The 20743-nt window shown below is 43.8% G+C and overlaps 1 protein-coding gene across 2 annotated transcripts in view; it reads right to left on the bottom strand.

Moving 5' to 3' along the window:
- Window positions 1–6: 6 nt before the first annotated feature.
- The window catches only part of LOC102388347 (fibrinogen-like protein 1), a 34039-nt gene continuing 13302 nt past the window's right edge, over window positions 7–20743 (bottom strand). For both annotated transcript variants that reach the window (XM_014520891.2, XM_025206642.1), the window contains exons 3-10: window positions 20408–20568; window positions 19271–19457; window positions 11279–11489; window positions 9064–9223; window positions 7015–7112; window positions 6829–6917; window positions 4336–4526; window positions 7–3607 (exon numbers count right to left, since the gene is read on the bottom strand). In XM_014520891.2, the coding sequence (XP_014376377.1) occupies window positions 3427–3607; window positions 4336–4526; window positions 6829–6917; window positions 7015–7112; window positions 9064–9223; window positions 11279–11489; window positions 19271–19348 (1008 nt within the window). In that variant the 5' untranslated portion in view covers window positions 19349–19457; window positions 20408–20568 and the 3' untranslated portion in view covers window positions 7–3426. The remainder of the gene's footprint in view (window positions 3608–4335; window positions 4527–6828; window positions 6918–7014; window positions 7113–9063; window positions 9224–11278; window positions 11490–19270; window positions 19458–20407; window positions 20569–20743) is intronic.

Raw genomic sequence — 20743 nt, 5'->3', positions numbered from 1 at the left:
ATACACGTGACAGTGAGCCATTTTAATTAGAGCTAATCTTGGGATACCCCTGTAATTACAATGGTCCCTCACCACCCCTGAACACATGTATAGGCACCCATGGCTTTTACACTGTTATATCCTTCTCCATCCTACTCTTTCTGATCCTTTTACAAGGAACTGTTTTTCATTTCACAAACATACCCAGTTTTTATTAAGAAAATGACAGCATAATAATAAGGCACACCTGCTTAGGGTAGGTACCATGCTGATATGCTCAGGGTGAACACTGATCATCAGCTCTTGCACATCTTGCTATGGCTCATTGCAATAGCAAAAACAGAGCAAGGATCTTGGGATTTGATTCAATGTGATTAAATGCTTCATTTTGCACAGACTTCATCTGGAATGTGTAACATCTTCCCACCTGCCATTAGGACATGTATAGCTTGCACTACGATAGGAGTCATCTCTTTCTTAAGGCCTGTTCCAATATGCAGCATTGTGAAAGTTTAGGCCATTCCAGAATTGGATTTTCACAAGTGTACCGTTGCGTGAGGACCAGGCTTGTATTAAATAACATCCTGAAAATGGAAGACTACAGTGATTATTATGCAAAGTGTCTCATAACACATTCATGCTTGAGGACCAGTCCAGAACACATCCAAATTATCAAGTCTTTCCACTGACTTTAGTGGGCTTGAGATCAGGCCTTGAGACTATTACTGAGGTTATTTCCCAACTGTATGTCAAGGTAAATCAGATCGTGTGCAGCCTGTTGTCGCTTCAGAGGAGCGATCTGTCTAATTTAGAACTGCAGAGTTCCAAGGACTGTTTTACAGTCTGCAACTTGCCAAGTGAGGCTCCCAAAGCAGGGACCTGTACTACCACCCAAGTCCTACTGGGAAAGACATGCTGACGGACTGCATGAGCATATATATGTATATATGAGCACAGCTTCCTAACTTGGATCAAATATGTACCAGGCCAGCAGGACTCTTGGCCCTGTGTAACAAGCAAAATGTTTCTTATTCACTATGGAGGGTGCCTGTGTAACAAGCAAAATGTTTCTTATTCACTTGTCTTAGACATGACAGTCCCTAGACAAAGTGCTGGAAAACCTCCCAAGATCCCTCTAGCTCTGTCTCTCATAAAAATGAATGATAGGTAGAAGGTGGGACTACTTTTTTGGGGGGGGCAGGGGGGCGTGGAATCGCTTTTGGCTGTGTAGGATCTTGTTCTAAGTCAATCGTATGTTTTACAATGTTTTATTGACTGGATTTTACCTGTATTTAGCACTTTCAGGTGCTCAGTGATCACTTGTGCAAGCATAGCGCTGGCTTTTTGGCACTGACATTAATTTCAGCATCCTGCTGTACATAACTACCCTTCTGTAATCCTGTTTTGGGAAATGTCTCCAGCAGCCAGTTAGAGCAGTAGTATTTATTAGAAGTGCTAGCATCTTCCTGAGTAGACTGATGGCAAGCAAATATTGCACTCAACCTAGTCTCTGCTTTCTGCATTGATAGAAATAGCCTCATTGCTACTGGATACTGTCAAGGGCAGCCCAGTTGTACTGTATGTTAAAGTTAAGGTTGATAGGGACTCATAGGCTTGCACCAATTTGTTTTGATAACCTCTGATTTACCACAATGCTCTAGGTACCTAGGAACCCACACTAAGACATTCCAGAGAAGTACAGATGAATAGAGCAGTAATTCTCAACCAGGGTACCATAGCACTTCAGGGTGTCTTGAGATCCTTTCAAGAGTGCCTCAGGGTGTTTTGCAAACACAATTCACCAGATAAACCGAGAGATTTCAAACAAATCCACTGTTGTGGTCTTTTTGAGTGCTTTGCAACAGAAAAACTGCTCTTTTTCTGTAATAAAAAATAGAGTGAAAACTAAGAGCTGGCATTTTCTGGGTGATGCCTCAAGTCTATCAAGGGGACTTTGAGTCTAAAAAGATTGAGAACAGCTGGAACAGAGAAAGGAACAGCACTAGTTTTCAACTCCACTCCGGCGCCTTTAGTCACAAGAGTAAATATTGGCACCATTCATGATTCTCCTTTCACATGAATATTTGATATGCTTGGAGTCAAGGCTTTCGTTGCATTCACTCTATGATGCAGCCTCCTGACCTAAGCCACACTTGTGAACACACTGCTGACTGAGGCCAACTTTGGCCCTTATCTCAAACAGGATGTCATTTAGGTCTTTTCTAAACAGGTGTAAGAGTCCTTATATGTCCAGTGTGGGGGTTATCATAAAACATTAGATAAGCCACCAGGAGACTGAACATAACAGATTTTACACTGAACCTCTGTGAGTCTCTACAGCTGTTCTAATGCTGCTCAATTAAAAAAAATTAAGCTAGTCTTATGGACCCTGAAAAAAATCACTAGAACCAGAGACAAGAATGCGAGTTAAATGTCTTGGAGCATCACCTCCCTTAGGAACTCCTGACTTTCCATCCAGATCTTTGTCCATCTCAGTATTGTTTAAGGACAGATGCAATATAATGTTCCATTCAGATTATTTTAATTCATATTTTATGGATGTTTAATACAAATTATGATATGTATTGATCTAAATGTAAAATAAACTGAAAAGAACAACTAGTTTAAAAGATCATATTTATAATAATACAAAATATAGACTTGTGCTACATGGAAGGGAAATCATTTGCCTCAAGTCCAAAGTATTTTTCATTCCTGACTTTTGTTACTAACCACTTAATTATTGGTGAGAAGTAATTTTCAGCCTTATATTTCTTATGGTCCTTTATTTGTGCTGCTCATTCTTTTTGTTTCACTGTTATTTGGATAAGGAAGTGGAAGTGAACACTCTGGCTTGTGTTTCTAATCATTTTCACTTTCTGGAGTATAAAGTTGTCTACCACACTGCACAATAATTTATGAACACAGTGTAATTGAATTTAAAAAAAATCCTAAGAATACTTACCTTCATTTTAAGCATTGTAAAAAGCACTTTAAGAAATAATCTGAATTTGAAGCCTCCCTATAGCTGACAGCTTTGAATTGCAGATCTCTGCCACCCTGTTCTGTTTCTAGGTTCTCAGACTGCTCATCTCACTTGACCACTGAAATCAAGGTGAGAAAGATTTGGTCCTGCAAAGTGCAGAGTGTATCCTGTGAAGTGATGGTTAACCACTCTCCACTAAAGCCTCAGAGTTCTCTGGAAAAGAAACTTGAAGCATTTCCATTGGTTTTACCATGAATGAAAGAGAGCCTCATGTTCTCCAGTAGATCAAATGACTGATGTGCTGTAAGAACTTGTGCCTTGATCCTCAGCTGGTAGAAACGGATGAAGCTTTACTTTCTACAGTGCAGGACTGTTCATTTACAGCAGGTGATGGACTGGTCCTTAATCTTTAAAATCTTTTCCCCTCTATGTGCTCTCCAAAGATGCAGGTTCTCGTTGTCCTAACTGTTCTCACCATTTCCACTCGCTATGTTGACAAAAGATGGAAGCCTAACTTTCATGACCGTATATTTCAGTGAGTACCAGAACCCATGCCAGGATGACCAAACCACTCCATTATCTTGGGGTCCAGTGTAGTTTCCTCCCTTATAATATTGTCCATTGAGATTTGCTGCATGGCATCTTACATGGATGAAAGATGTGCGGGGAAAAAAAGAGAAACCAAAGTTAAGATGAAAGGCATTGCATCTTTGTATTAAAGTACAGTTCCTATTTGGTATAAATTGAGGCTCGTCACATTACATATATGTAATTTCCCTGATTTCAATGGAGTCGTATTAATTTACACCTGCTGAAGGTCTGTCCTTTAAAGTTTTAATATAAAATGAAGGCCCTAATTTTGCAAAAGTTTCACAGGCAGGACAAAAAACCCATTGCGTTCAGTATGTATTCCATGAACAGAGGCAGGCCAGCCACACACAACTGTTATCAATCATTGCCAATGAATGTAACTAGAAATGTGGTGAGCTGTTCAAAAACTGGTCACTTCACAGTAGAACAATGTCCTTACCATGAGCTCCATCAGAATAACAACCCTTGGTGCACAGGGTATTTCCCTTTATGCTTGCTTTCTGGGAGTCATTGCTGAAACTATAGTGACCTCTGTTTCTGGAATCCTACTGAAAAAAGGATGCTGTTCTCCTTCAAAGAATTGCACATGTACCCATTTCACTGCAGGAATACGTGTGCCTCATGCACTCAAGCTCAGCTGAGAGGAGGTAGAATGTACATACAGACAACATACCTTGAAGCACTTAAAGTTTAAAGCAGGTAAGTTTAAAGCAGCCCAGTCATACTTAGTTCCACATGTACCACTGAGTGTTAGACAAAAATCAAACTTATTTCCATACCTGTTAAACCACCAACCGCAGTTGTTCTCCTTTGCACAGTTGCCTGTTAAGAATCTATCATGATCCTTGTCTGACGTGGTAAACTGCATCCCACTGAGTGATGCAGACCACTGTTCTCTAAAGTTGCTCCCACCAGACAGAGCGTCGCCAGCATTACCAGAATAGGTGCCAAACCACAGCCTGTAATTGTCCTTTCAAAATAAAATGTAAACATGCCTCTGTTATTAGCCTTCTCCTCTCACAGCCTTTAAAAATGCCCATAATTGTTTTCTGCAATGTAGTGTGGGTCAGGGTCATTCCTGGAGTATCTCCACTGACATCAAGCATGATTCTGGCCTTTTGCCTTCAGTGATACTAGCCTTAGACAATGACCACATTTAATTTGTCAAGGGGTAGTGCTAGCTAACACTCGGACTACTAAGGGCTACGTGCCTTATGAGAAGAGGCTGAGGGAACTGGGTTTATTTAGTCTAAAGAAGACAGAGGGGATTTAATAGCAGCCTTCAACTACCTGAAGGTGGGGTTCAACAGAGGATGGAGCTAAACTGTTCTCAGTGGCAGATGACAGAACAAGGAGCAGTAGTCTCAAGTTGCAGCAAAGAAAGTTTAGGTTAGATATTAGAAAGAATTTTCTCAATAGAGGGTAATATAACACTGGAACAGGTTACCCAGAGAGGTGGTGGACTCTCCATCCTTGGAGGTTTTGAAGACCCAGCTAGACAAAGCCTTGGCTGGAATAATCTAGTTGGGGATGGTCCTGCTTTGAGCAGGGCGTTGGACTAGATGACTTCCTGAGGTCCCTTCCAGCTCTAATTTTCTATGATTCTATGTAGTGTTCGCTTTCAACACTTACACAATACAAAATCAACACAGGGCTGTAAGGGGCTTCCTGAGACCCCAAGTCCAGTCCCCTATTACTACTGGAAATCAGGTCACTATCAGGGCCTGACTAAGTTCAATCTTTAAACAGCTACTGGGAGGCTGATCTAGCTCCACAATGCTCTGATGGTTAGAAACCTAATATTTGGCCTAAATTGGCTGATCTGGTGAGAATATTTAGGAGTGAGGCTCCATTGTATACTTCTACCAAGATTTTGGAGGAGTTTGATCATTTGTAAAATTTTAAGTATTTTTCTGTCATAACATTTGTTTCTATCCAAGAAAAATGGCAGTAAGTAATTAAAACAGAGCTGTGTAAAACTTCTGTAACAAAACTTGAGTAGGGATCAAGGGTCCCATAAAGGACTTAGGTGCATACAAATTAGGAACTACAAAGTTTAATGATTACATGACCAAGTACCTGCGTGGAATCCAGAACCCTGTACTAGGTATTCAGATTTTATATACAATGCATAGGGGAGTTATGCTTCTTAGAATGGTGCCCCAAGAAACACGGGGTATGGGTAACCAATAGGAAACCCTAAGTAAAAGGCTGATTCTGAAATCTAACCCTTCTCTGTACCTGCCCACAGACTTGCGTAAGGCTTCTTCATCTACTTGGAAGTCAGAGGTCTCCCCTGAGATTAGATGTCTACAACAATTCTCCCTCTTTGTTTTCAAAGTAAGCAACTACAACTACACTTTGTAAGGAACACAAACTCTTTGTGTGTTTTAGGCATGTTCTGAGAACACTTCCACATCAGAGCCTTCAGGGGACTTGAGGCATCCCTCTGCTAAGTGTGGCTTCCAAACTGGTTTAGGAAGGAAAAAGGTGCTAAGCTCCCCAGACTCTGTTCACAGGCAGAAAACTAGGCATCTAGAGAACTTTTATAAGGAGTCCCCACGTGAGCATCGGCACAACCAGAACTTCATAGCAGCTGAGAGGAGTTTTAAGGACTGTGCTTTTGGATTCTGGTGTTTCAATTCTGCTTAAATACTTTACTGGATCTAGCTATAGGTTCCCCAGAAGTTCCAATGATGTTGGCTGGAAAATGTGGCTGAGTCTTGAGCATAGTGGGTTTCCAACAAAGGTGAATCACGTTTTAAAACTGTTTCCTATTTTAAGTTGAACCACATGAAAATTGCATTTTCATATCGTGACCCCAAATCAGACAGAAAACTTGGCAGATTTGCATACATTTGGTTTTGAGTTTCTGGTCTTATTCATACCTGACACAGGACAAAACTCGGGGGATGTAAACCTGCATGAAAGGGAATATTAAGAAAGGTTCACATGGAAAAAATTTCTCAATCAATTATCCCACCTTCCCCCTACAGACATCTCAAAGCTTTTGAAAAATTTGGCTTCTGTAATGGGACAAACCAAAACTGGGTTTAATTGCAACTAAACTTTTCAAAAGCTTAGATCTAGGATCTTTGTAATTTGGTCCCACCTCAACTCAACTTGAATCCCTGTGAACCAATAATGATGAATTTGGTAGAGCTCCAATTATAACTTGGATTAGTCAGGCTGCAGCAGGGATCGGGGAAATGCCCTAAAAGTCCCTGTTAGGAAAAGTCCTAAAATAAATCCCTGGGTTTTTTTATTCTCACCTGCTCATTCTTGATCTGGAAGTTTTCATAGATAGCATATCGTTTCTCTCCATGCCAGTCCATCAGGTCAATTTTTAACATGTTTTCCTCTAGAATATAAAGCAGTAGCTTGTTACATGTCAAGTCCACAATGAACTGTGCAACGTAACTTTTAAGGAAGTATGCAGCTGGAAAAACTGCTCATACCTCTAACCAACAAGTCATGGATGTGATCATTGCCTAGCCAGTATTCGTCGTTTTTGCTTTGAAATCGTCCAAATCCTAGTTTGTAATCAGCCCACTTCCTGCAGCAAAATAAAATAGCAATTTCTGGACTTTATGTAGAATTCTAAAGGATGGGAGTTGATAGCTGACAAACTCTATCACCTTGTTACTGCAAAATCTCTCAAAAAATAAATCTTAGTCTCTACTTCTAGACCAGGGATGCTCAATCTCCACCCTATGGGCCAGATCCAGCCTGCAATGCCAGGTCATCTGGCCTGCAGGTCTCCCCATGGGTCCAGAAATTTGGCGGCGGGAGAGCAGTAGCAACATTCCCCTGCTGCCAAATCTCCGGACCTATGGAGAGCCCCAAGTCCAGCACTAGATCCCAGTGTGCAGGGCTGGGTGGGGATGGTGCCAGGCCCCAGGGCCCAATCCCTGTGAGCAGGGAGTAGGAGGGGGCAATGACAGGTCACTGGGACTCAATCCCAGCATGCATGGTGTGGGAAGGGGGAACTGCCAGGTCCCCAGGGCCCAACCCCAGCATGCAGACAGGCTCTGGGCCACTTACTGGGCCCGTGGGGCCAAAAGGTTGAGCACCACTACTATAGACAAATTTTTCCCATGCTGTCCTATTTAGAGCATGGAGTTGAGACACACTTATAACAAGAAATATCCATAACTACAGACCACAGTCTACTGCTTTACATGTTACAGGCATGAATATTCACTCTGGCCTCAGTCCTGCAAAAGCTGCCAGATTCAGTGTTTCCAAGATAAGATCAGAAATGGCTGGGCAAGAGGAACACAGTGGACCCCATATTGGTCTTTTTGTAAAACTTCTGACAGTATGCTTCAAAATGTTAATAATAAGAACGTGACTTAACAAATCTTAAGCACCTGACAGACATGGCTGCTATTACAGAATGTCCTAAAGAATTGAACACAGGCTAAAGGATGAAAACAAAAAATAGCCTATCAAGTTGTGGGAAAAGTTTACTGGCCTGTTTTTATACATCTGCATTCTGGTTCAAAACCGTGCTGTTTACTGTCACCCCAATGTATCTTTCAGTGCCGCTGGGTGCCTGCTCAGTCCTTCCTTTCAAGCAGGCAGTTGAATTGTTTTTCATCAGACTAATTAGATCATTTTTTACCAAGATAAATCACATTTTGCTGCTTCCTGCCTATGGTTCTGCTCCCTCTAGGTTCCCTTGTGTTATCTCCAAATTCTCACAGGGAGTATCTGTGAATGCCAATATAGTAGTAGTTGCCAGTTTTATTAAGTTACTGTTTACTCCATCTTCCACATAATTAATGAAGTGCTAATTAAGACTAGTCTAAACACCTTTCTACACCACTTATCAGTAGCTCAAAATCAGCATGTGTTGAACTCTTATGCTAGTGGTACTTAAACTTGTAATAAAAAACTGTCTTTGGTATCTTTATGCTGCACTGCAGACACTTCAGGGTATGTTTACATACTCTGAAAATGATGCATACATTTTTGTGAGGATAATCCTAACTACCTTCCTATGGCTTTCAGCTAGGAAAGGGGCTGTATGGACTATTTTTTTTCAGTATTTTGATTAATGATGGGAAAGAGAAGTAAGCAGTAGGTTATGCCCTAATAGCATTTGTGTTATGAGAAAGAACACTATGTAATGGGTCTCAGCCTATGCATTGCTAGGAGATATTTGATGGTTCAAATATTTGATATTTGAATAATCAAAGAAATTTCAACACATAAGGACAACCCAATGAAAAGGTGTCACAACTCCTTTCTGATTAATTCTTGTGATTGAAAGAAATCACTACAGGGGCTGATCCTACTAATACCTACTCACACAACTTGCCCTGACAAACAGGTCTATCACTAAGATTTGCTTATATGACCATGAGTGTGCAGGACCGGGTCTTAAAATGGTAGCAATTGTGACTATAAGATACTATAACAGGCTGAATAGACTATAGAAGTCACAGTGGCCTCTGAATACTCACATAAATCCCAACTGGGACATTAACTGAACCCCATACCTGTTGAAATTCTCTCTGCCATTACTGCGTCGCTGTATCACAGTCCAGCCACCTCCATCAGACATGTCACAATAAACCAGGAAAGGTTCTTGCTCTGGGCTGGGCCTTATCCGGTAATATCCATTTTCCGTTTTTTTACTATTAAACACTGCAGAGCAATCTAAGCAGGACAACAGTGATTAATAAAATGATGACTGGGGAAGAGTAAATTGGGGGCTGCAGTCAAGAGAAAGCATGAAAAGGAAGTTGTCAAGGGACAATGATTTCTGCCTCCTACACATGAACCCACCCACTCTTGGTTGGACACTGAGCCTGTAGAAGAGTGATAAAGTGTGGTCCTGGCAGTAACAGTTTTTAACATTGCTTGGGTGGTCAGGTGGTATCTACATTAAAACAGCAGAGATTTTAGTGTAGTATGTACTCAGGAGTCTTTAGCTATGTTGTCTTAAGTGTCGTCCACACTGAAGGCAACATTAATTTAGATTAGTTGCCTCCAAATGATGGTAGGAGGCACTTAAAGTACCACTGGTGGAAGAGGCTGCATGCAAATATATAGCTTCCTCGGGCACTTGTACACATGACGCCATTAACATGTACACATGACAAAAATGTCAGTGTGGCTTAATGGTGTCACAATGTACACATGCCGGACTTTTGGGGATGAAGTTTAATTTGCAGCTTTGCAAATTGCAATGATGCAGCTATCAGCTCACACCCAGCCATGGGAGAGGCAGGCAGGCTCCGCAGAAAAAAAGGATCGGGCCCCTCACCACTTTGGAAGTGGCGAGGGGCCCGATCCGTTTTTTTTCTTCCAGCGGAGCCTGCCTGCCTCTCCTGCAGCTGGGGGCGAGCTGCTGGCAGACCAAGTAGCCCTTGAGCTGTGGAGGGGGACCTCAGTCCTGCCCTCCATGGAGGCAGTGCCCCCTGGGGCCACATGGGTGGGCTGCTAGCAGGATGGATGCTGCCCCAGCTCAGGGTCGGGGAAGAAGTCAATTGGGCCAGGTGCTGCCCCTGAGCTGAGATAGCACATGGCCCGCTAGCAGCCTGCCCGGGTGGCTCCGGGTGGGTACCACTGCCACAGAGGGAAGGACTGCCCTCTTCTGCAGCTCAGGAGCCGCTTGGCCTGCCAGCAGCTCACCCCCAGCCGCAGGCAGGCTCTGACTCACACAAAAAGGGAAAAAAAAAGAATCGGGCCCCTTGCTATAATGTGATGAAAAAATTGAAATGGTTTAGTCCTCAGGCTTTTATTCTATGCCCCACTGTTTCAATTTAGGGGACACAGAATAAAACTTTGGGGACTAAGCCCCCATCACATGTACAAGAGCCTCTTGTGGGTAAAACTATTAGGAACTATTGGCAGTGGACCAGATACTTTGAAAGCTTAACTGCCAGTTCTCTCTGAAAGGGCGGGAGGGTGGGAGGGGGCACTGGGAAACCCCAAGCTTTTACCTTCCTTTTACCACAGGAAAGATGCCAGAGAAATTTACAGGGGATCCCAATATAGTTCCAGTCCAGTTCATTTCCAGATAGGGGATAATCTAGACAAGAATCAGGGATGGACTAATCAATTTGGCACGTATTTAAAAAATAAAAAAGAGCTCAAAGTTAGGTTCCTTAATCCTGCTACAGGCTTTTGGATGGGCTGTTTTCAAAAGTGCTGAGCACCCACCAGTTTTCAGTGGCTTTAGCAGGTACTGCAGGAAACTCAGCAGTTTTGAAAATCAGAGGCTACTTCTTCAAGTGCCTAAATCAGGATTTTAAACCATAAACCTCAGCCCAAGCTTGAAGCAATGACATTTGCAAATGACAGTACCATGACATACGACATTTTATTACACAGCCTAAACACTGGCTGGTGTCCATTGTGCTAGGTACTGTACAAACGCAAAGAGAGAGACAATGAATGCTTCAAAAGAGATTACAGTCTAAATAAGCAAGACAGGCAAAGTCAGGAGAGAAAACAAAGTGACAGGTCAGTGTCCTTGGACTGTGGGTCTACTCTTCACCTTCACATCTAGCTAACACATGGTACATATAGTAACCTGACCATTTTAGTAACCTGACCAAGATACAAAACCTCCTGCATTCATTTTATTAAGGGAACAAGATAAAATACAGAATTGTGTTTCTGTTATATACTGGATATTCAACAACCAATAAATATTTTGATATTCTGAAGGTGAGGTTTCTACTTTATTCTACTACAAACACGTACCTTGATCATAGACTATAAGATTTCCACTAGTTGGAGGTAGAAGTACCGCAGGCTGCCTACTCCTGCTGACCGAGAAGACCTTGCTCTTTGTTCTATGATAGTTGTTCTCCAAGAGGTCCTTCAGCTGTAGTTCATATAAGTGAAGCAAGTCTTGGAAGAATTTTAATTTCTGTTTTAACTTATTGTTGTCTAAGAGGCAGATGTCCTTGTCCTAAAGGAAAAACTGAGGCTTAATATAATTAAAGCAATAGAGAGTTTGTAGCTTGCAACATCCAAGCACATATCATTGTTTTGATAAAGCAAGGGGGTTCAAACTTAGGACCTCGAGGTGGGTTATTTAAGCAATAGACTTCTTCATAAATCAAAGTATTGTTCAGGATGAGTATGGGTGATACAATCTGGCTTTTACATTGCTGTCAAATTGGACAATTGATGTTCCAGTAGAAGTGAAAGATAAAAGAACAGGCACCCAGTGTAAATTTGGAGAAACTATTGGAATCAGTGGAGTTGCTCCTGATTTACACTGTCCTAATCAAGAGCAGAATCCAATCCAGATTCACTAGAATAAACATTTTCCATAACAATCACATTTTAGGCACAGCTACATGCTAAAAAATCTCTGCCAAAAAAGTTCTGAGAGATTCTTATTACATGGCTTTTGCTGGCCTGAGGTTACCTTTGAGGAGTGGGCTTGAATGACTCCAAACATTGCAAATTAAATAGAGATTAATTCTCCTCCACCGCCCCGCAAAGCTATATCAAGTCTGTATTTCACTCTAAACCATACATTGATCTAAGCAAGTTAAAAAACATCACCCATGCTCCCACCACGGAAATGCCATCACAGCAACCGCCTACTAACACTGCTGTTGGGAACTAATCTATTTTCTTCCACAGGACTGAGGCACTGTTGAGGACCTAACAAGGGCACTGCATGGGTTGTATGTAACCACAGGAGTTAAGCCTCCAGTGATATCAATACCCTCCAAATTTCTAATCTACTTTCTAATTCTAATCCCTACCCCAAAGTACGTAAATGAATGTATTTTGCCCACCCCTGTTCTAGCAGCACAGCAGCCAGCACTACTCCATATACTAAAAGCTGCCATATTATGCCTCTAGGTATCAAGAACTATAACAGTTAATGCAAATATTTTGGAAAGGATATTAGACCTCATGCTTCAGTGCTTATGCCAGTCTACACATTAGAGAGTAGGATGGGCAGATACTCCGCATCTGCATCTTAGACCTTCCCTCTGAAGCATCCCGTAAAGGCCCCCGTCCAAGACAGGACCCTGGGCCTGAGCCAGCATGGCATTTCCTGGGTTTTTATGTCAAGTCTCATGTCTGCCACTGGAGGAGCCTATGGCCAATGGTGAGAGTGGGACTGGCGCTGCTCCAGGCTTACTGTCTCTTTGGAGAGTCCCAGGCTTGCACATCTTAGCCCCATAGGACAAAAGACAGAAAACAGAGCAGTGTGCTTCCCTTGATGGACTTGGCCTCCAGTAAAACGCAGGACGTTGTTCCAGACCATTTTGTGAGGTAACACTGACTGTTTCATGAAGAAAAGCATTTACTATACAAAAAGGTCAAAGGCAGGGGCAGCTTTTGTGAGATGCTTTCTTGATCCCTTGTGGTATATATTGTGACAGTGCTGTCCACTGACGAGGTATCATTCAAAGAGAGACAAGTGCTGACCAAGGTAAGTCCAGTAAGCCAGATCTGGCCTACAGAGGTGTGTCATCTGGCTCATGGGACTCCCCGTGGGTCTTGAAATTTGGTGACAGGACAAATGACAGCAGTGCTAATTGCACTGGCTCTGGGATCCATAGCAATTAACACTACTGCTGTCCCCCTACCACCAAATTCCTGGACCTGTGGGGAGCCCCACAGGATGGATGACAGTTTGGATTGGGCCTGTGAACCAGCCCATCTAGCCCATGACCCCTAACTACTCATCTGGCCACTGGGCACCACTGGTCTAGGACAGGGAAAGGGCATTGCCTGTAGCAGTTACTACCGTATTCACGCAACCCCCCTCCCCACCCCCCCAAGTAATTAGAGTCTACACATGGAAAATTATAATCTAATTATTGGTGGGTCATCTTGAATTCATATCTTCTCCCCACTGCTGCAATGAGAAAAGCAGTGGCAGAGGGGCAGAAGGGGAGTAAGTGGTGGGGGAGTGTCAAGTAGCTTGACCCTGCCCCTTGCTCCCCCACAACTTGACCCTGCTGCCTGCTCCCACCCCTTCCCATTACTTCTCTTCCCCTATGCCTACAGCCTCTGGCACCTGTCCTCCCCCTGGTGTCTGCCCCTTCTGCACAGCTTCTGCCCCCCCGCCCTGCTGCTTGATCTCCAACTCTAGCAGGGCTCTGGTACTGCTGTAGCTCAGGGCAGAGAGCATGTGGTTGCTTTGGCCCCAGCCCAGTCTGGTAGCAGCAGTGGCTGGGGCAATTCTGCCCCAGGATTCAGGGCCCAGTCAGGGCTGCTACCACTGCAACAGCTCTTACTGGGTTAGGCTGGGGCCAGAGCAACCACATGCTCCTTGTCCCAGGCTACAGCTGTGTGGAAACCTGCTGGAGCAAGAGGGTAAGTGGGGGGAAAGGGGTAGCAGATGTGGCAGGGTGGGGGCAGGAGTGAAGAAGAGACAGCTGGGGTCAGGGAGAGACAATAGTGGGTGAGTAGCAGCTGTGGCTCCAGCCCCAACCTCAGATCTGGGCTGGAGGTGCAGCCACTCCTGCAACTGCAATCACAACAGCCACCTGCCTCCTGGCTGCCTCATACTTGAATCGAAGACAATGGGCTTCCCCTCCATATTAAGTGGGGTGGGGGGGACCCTTATCTTGGATTCCAGTAAATATGGTATTTTGCAAAATAATCAGTAGTCACAATCCCACAGTGATAAATAGGCAATGCAGGTGGAATCATGTTTAGTGCTAGCCTTATACAGCCTTTCTTGGATTTACTGAAAGCTGGTTATAAACATTTAAGCCCCACTTGCAGGCCTGGAAAGAAGCCTTGAGTAAATGTCCAGAGCAAACTATATTGTTAAGATGGTCCACATGTATTTATTACACATTATATAGAGACTACCTGCACAACAGGAGCTCTTCTCTCTCCTTCCTTTCGAGGCAGTTTTTCTTGTTGATTTTTTGTCTCTTCTCTAACCAGCATTGCTATTTAGTATTCCCAAGTCTATTTTTACAGTATTTTCAACCATAGTTGTTCCTGTTCCAACTACTAGCTTAGATTCCAACATATGGGCTGCTTGCAGGCGTTAAAAATAAAAGTGCTTTACTGGAAGAAGCAGCACATTACTTCAACCCAGCTCCATAGTGTCTATATAGATCAGGCATCTGCTTCAGCGGGGCTTTTTGGCACTTTTATCCACAGTTGAGTCAAGAAAGCCCCACTAAAGTGCTTGATCTATACAGGCATTGTGTGAGCTGGGTCCAACTAATGCACTGCCTCTTGTAGGTTTTCAGTCAATCTCTGATTGAATTCCATCAGAAATTCAACAATCACCATCCCTCCATCTGACTTTCTCTAGAATACTCCAGCACCAACATCTCCTTTTTAGACACGATGATCAGTATCTAGAATGATAAAATACAGATCACAGTATACAAGAAACCCACAGACCAACATACATATCTGCACAGAACCAGCAATCACCCTAAACACACCAAAAAAGCTGTGATATACAGCCAAGCCCTCAGATACCACCGCATTTGTACTGAAGAGAACACCCGGGATTGCCACCTCACCAATCTTAAAAAGGCTTTCACCCAACAAGGACACTCCTCCAGAGAGATGGATCATATGTTTGAAAGAGCCACCTGGATACCACATGAAGAACTGCTGCAGTACAGAAGAAAAACCCCCTCAGATAGCACACTGCTGGTGATAATATATCACCCCTCCCTCGAACCCGTACGGAAAATCCTCAAACAACTGCAACCCATACTAGAAAGAGACCCTACTCTTAAAAAGATCTTCCCAGAGCCACCCATCCTAGCCTTCAAACAAGCACCGAACCTCATCAACCTCATCACCAGAAGCAAACTTCCTCAAACCCAGAACACACCAAAAGGATCCAGACCGTGCCATGACAAGAAATGCAAAACCTACCCCCACTATTACTACACCCCACAACAGAGCCATCAGCATCCCAGGATCTTACAGCTGCACCTCAAGGAATGTAGTATAACATTTCTCACAAGAAAACCACTCTCTCTCCAATCTCTCAGTCCTGATCCTCAAAGGAAACTTACAAAACACTTCCCAGAGACGAGCCTATGAGCTCCATTTCATCAACCTCCTGGATACTAGAGATCATGGACTAAATATAGACATTGGATTTATGACACATTATAACCTGCCTGACATCTGACTCCCCAGGTACCTCTCCACTATTCATCCCCCTTCTCTCTTTCACCCCCTGCCTGTCTCACCCATTTACTTCTCCATCTACATTTTCACTGACTGCCTGTCTTGTATGCATACCAGCCCAGCCTCTAGCTTCTTTACTTTTCATTCCATCCAGGAAGAGCACACACCAACTGCTGAAACTTCCTTAGCCTGACGAAGGGTTTTTGAACCCAAAAGCTTGCTTAATAATTGTTTGCCAACTATTTAAGTTGGTCTAATAAAAGGTATCAGATTCACCCAAAGAACCTTGTCTGCCTATGTCCCTAGACCAACATGGCTACAACCTACAACCCTGCCTCTTCTGGGCATGTGTTGTGCTTGGCGCTGGAACGCACTGAGTTTAAAGTAAAGCACCGTTTGTTTTGTGTGTTTTTACATCTGCAAGCAGCCCTTTTATTATTAAGGATGGATTAGAGCAGTTTTTCTAGTTTTTTTGGCTGTGTACCCCTTTACCTGCAAAATACTGCTGCTTTAATGCCTGACACCTGATTTATCTCTGCATGTTCATTCTTTAGGACAGTGGTCACCAAACTGGGGATCCCAATCTACAGGTAGATCCTGGAGCTTCTTTTGGTAAATCCTGGGCTGAAGGGATAGCTGGACATGCGCGCATGTGCACACCCACCACTCCTAGCTCCAGCTGGTCAATCTATGGGGAGGGAAGGGGCGGGGGCCAGATCAAGGCCCCTCTGCAGTGAGTGGCTGACCATGCGGCCCAGCCAGGAGCAGGAAAAGGTAAGTGGGGCCCCAGCCCGGCCAAGTGGTGGGAGGATTGGAGCCCAGGGCGTTTGGGGTGCAGCGAGCAGCCCACAGCACCACACACGTCATCCTGAGCACAGGTGGGAGGGGAGCACAGGCCCCCAGGGCCTTCACTGGGCTGTGCCCAGCAGCAGGAGCACCTCCCACGCGCCCCAGGAATGTGGAGACTTCCAGACCGGGCCGGGGCCCAATGCCAAGTTCCTCTGGCTGCCAAGTGGGTGCAGCTCAGTGCAGCTGCAGCACAGAAGTGGGATTGGGCCCCAGCCCAGCTGGGTCTGGATGAGTGTTGTCACTGACATCAATGCCATTACCCCTCGATGTACTGACCAACTGGAAGCTGTACTGCTATTATTAAAATGTAGGCACATTCCCCTTAGCAAACACCCCCCTGTGGGGACATGTACCCTAGTTTGAAAACCACTGAATTAGAGCAAATATTTTCACTATGGACCAGATGGTCAGAGAGATATAGTGTGTTAAACATTTAGATACTGTCCTTACATTATCATTATAAAATAATTTGTCAGATTTGCCAGAACACATTTCTTGCCTCTGCTCAAGTGAGAACCAGGCCCTCACCTTTCCTTCTGGTGCTTCTGAGACATCCTGGAAGGTGTTGAGGATTCTTTCTCTCACCACCTTCCAGGATCAGAACTGTGAGCTGAAATTCTGACAAGTCTTACTCATACCAACTTGTACAGATGATCAGGTCTGACCCCCTGCCCCGGGCAGGAATGAGTGTGGGGTCATAACACCCCAGCCAAATATCTGTTCAGCATCTTCTTGAAGACCCCCAAGGTAGGAGAGAGCACCACCTCCCTTGGGAGTCCATTCCAGAGCCTGGCAGCCCTAACTGTAAAGTAATGTCTCCTGATGTCCAGCCTGACCCTTCCCTCTAACAATTTGCGGCTGTTATTTCTAGTAACCCCTGGTGGTGCCCAGGGGAAGAGAGCCTCCCTCAACTCTCGCTAGTCCCCCCACTGGTGTGTTTGTAAACGGCTACCAGATCCCCTCTCAGCCTTCTCTTGTGGAGGCTGAATAGATTCAGGCCCTTCAGCCTCTCTTCATAGGGCTTGACCCGCTGCCCCTTGACCATGCGAGTGGCCCTCCTCTGGACCCTCTCAATGCTAGCCACATTCCCTCTTGAAGTGCGGCGCCCAGAACTGGACACAGTACTCCAAGTGTGGCCTGACCAATGCTGCATAGAGGGGAAGGATCTCCTCCCTGGACCTGCTTGTGATGCATCTGTAGATTCACGACAAGGTGCAGTTAGCCTTACTGACCGCTTCCTCGCATTGGCAGCTCATGTTCATCCTGGAGTCAACAATGACTCTAAGATCCCTTTCTGCCACTGTGTTGACAAGAAGGGTGTTCCCCAACCTATAGGCGTGTTGCTGGTTCCTTCTCCCTAGGTGCAGTACCTTGCACTTGTCTGTGTTGAATTCCATCCTATTCTCATCCACCCACCTCTGTAACCTGTCCAGATCTAGCTGGATTCTGTCCCTCCCCTCCAGCGTGCCCACCTCGCCCCACAACTTGGTGTTGTCAGCAAATTTGGACAGCGTGCATTCCACCCCCTTCAGCCTCTCTCTCAGCCCTATTATAAGGGTTCTTTGTGTAATAAGATACTACTCAACCACAAAGGTGTAATGTCAGGAAGAAAGCAGGGGAGGATGGTGCCTTAGAGACTAACTGGCTCAGAGAGGCATGAACTTTCATAGCCAACAACTTACTTTGTCAGATATCATGAATGACCATTCATAGCATCTGATGAAATAGGTTGCTGCCTACAAAAGCTCATGCATCTCTGAACTAGTTAGTCTGTAATGTGCCACCAGCCCTACCTTGTTCCTAACTCAGTCCTATCTGGCCCTAAAGCTAGTGCAAGAAAAGCTTGTATAAGAAAATACACGTAATATGCTAATGGAAAAAGATTTTTATAAAACAACAAAGCAAGTGAGAAGGTTTAATCAAAACAAAAGCATGTACCTGTCTTCACTGTGACAGAAATGAAGTCAGTGAGAGTTAAACGAAATCAGCACCTTGTGTGATTTTTGATAATAGAGTACCCAAAGAGCAATTTTTAAATATAAATTGAAAGCAGAGTGCTGTGGTATCCCATAGTACTTTCAGTTCAACACACCTTTCATCTCAAATAGCTTCTCTGAGGTAGGGGAAATTACTATCCCTGTTTTACTGACAGGGAAACAGAAGCACCAAAAGGTGGAATGATTTGCTCAAGGTCCCAAGAAAGTGTAGGGTTCAGGCAGGCACGTATGAGCACTCTTCCTCTCTGGGTATTTCTATGGAAGGTCAATGTTCAGTACTCTGAGGAGCACGTGAAGATGAATCACTAAATGGGAGCTGCAGGTCTCCCCCATCTCTCATGACTGAGTCCTGTAACACCCATTTGGGAATCTGGTCCCCAAAGCTATTACCCCTTAGGCTTCCAGTCTCCCATTCAGACCAACTTTGGTGGTGATGCATGCAAGAAACTGATTGGTGTGGTACTCAGCACAGTCTACAAATCTTACTGAATAACTTCCCACCCAGCAAACCAGAATGAAACTTAAACTATTATACTAGTCAAAGCCAATATTAACAGGATATGACCATTTACCCCCCTGCATGCTGTGCTATCATTTCCTCCTATCCTATACACCTCTGTCTGATTTGTCTTTCTGAAGAGCCTGTTCCTCAGGCTGGAGGAATTTGTACAGCATTCAGCATGCTTCTAGAAATGATACAGGCTTATTATCTTACAGACAAATGATACATATTTTAGCAAGTGATACTCACTGAAAGTCTAGGTGCAGGTAAACCAAAGCTCACAAGCAGAAGCAGCAGCAGCAGCAACCAGGGCATCACCATGCTCATTTTATATAGCCTGGAGGGAATTATGAATATGCTGGACTATGTGCCACACCAAAACCACAGTCACATTGAAGGTCTTCACAAGCACAGTGGGACTGGTTGAAGAAGTTACCTAAAAGTACAAATAGAACAAAATGAAAGATGCTGACACACTGCTTCAGAGGCAGAGCGTAAAGCTGCCATGTCAGGCCATAAACCCAACCCTGCCCTGGTGGGATGAACTCCTGAGGTGATGTCTCCTGGGCCGCTCTGGTTCACTTGCAGCAATGAGTTCCACAAGTTAACTAAATGGTGTGCAAAAAAAGAACTTATTTTTGTTTGTTATAGCCCTACTACCAAATAATTTCACTGTATGTCCTCCAAGTAGTAATTTTGAAGGGGGGTACCCCCACTGGTTGCTCAGCTAGCACATCAAGCTAAGTAGCTTAGAGTTGAGAACATGGAGATGAATGTCAGTGTCCAGCAAGAATATTCACAAGGTTTTGCTTAACAATGCTTTGTAAAAATAATATAGAAGGCATGCATAAGAAACAACCACCCATTTCACATGTGAAACCACTGCAGAAATTATGCTGTAAGTGGCCTATTTGCATGAGATACTTCTCTATAAGCATCACCTCAATATTAATACCGTATATGACGCTAGCAGAACTTATATTATACACAAGCAAGCCAGGTTCCAAGGAAACTAGGAAGCAGAAATGTCCTATGGAAGAAATTCCACAGTCTTATGCACAAGTGCATGATAGTTTTTAGGCTGTACGGAGGAAGATAGTGCAGCAGAGTTCAGCATTGAGAATACCTGTTCTTGTATCAAGCAACCTTCCCCAGTCCCTATGATTATCTACTATACAGTCCCTCAGCTGTGTATCTTGTGCTACTGACTTCACTGCAGTTACTCCTAGCTTGATCCAAGAAAAGTGAGACCAAAATTAGACTCACTGTTAGATCTGTACCCCTCATTCCTAACATTTTGCAGAGGATTAGAGCAAGCAGTAGAGGAAATGAAAAACCCAGCTTGATCTATCTATGTCTTATCAACATACATTGAAATGCATATACCTTTTGTTTGTCTTCTCTTCAGCTCTTCTCCTAATCGGATGGTCTCCCTTAAAAGTCAACTGAAACTGATAATATACTTGGGTGGTGTTTATAGACAAGGGTTATGTTATTCCTTCCAGATGGCTCACATTAAGGGCATTCATGAAGAGCATTTTATCACCCTAGACAAGTAGACAGTTACATGAAAAATATTCTTGGAATCTCTTGCATGAAACAGCTGTCCAAAATCTTGTCGTTTTCTCTCCATTGTTAATCCTACTCGTTCTGAGAACAAAGAGATTAAGATAGGATCTATAGCAATAATATTCTTAAAACAGAGAGATTCCTTTGCTATAT

Source organism: Alligator sinensis, unplaced genomic scaffold, assembly GCF_000455745.1.
Source record: "Alligator sinensis unplaced genomic scaffold, ASM45574v1 scaffold1031_1, whole genome shotgun sequence".
Taxonomy (NCBI): domain Eukaryota; kingdom Metazoa; phylum Chordata; order Crocodylia; family Alligatoridae; genus Alligator; species Alligator sinensis.
Note: the sequence above shows the minus strand (reverse complement) of the source record. Positions and strands in the feature narration are given on the sequence as shown.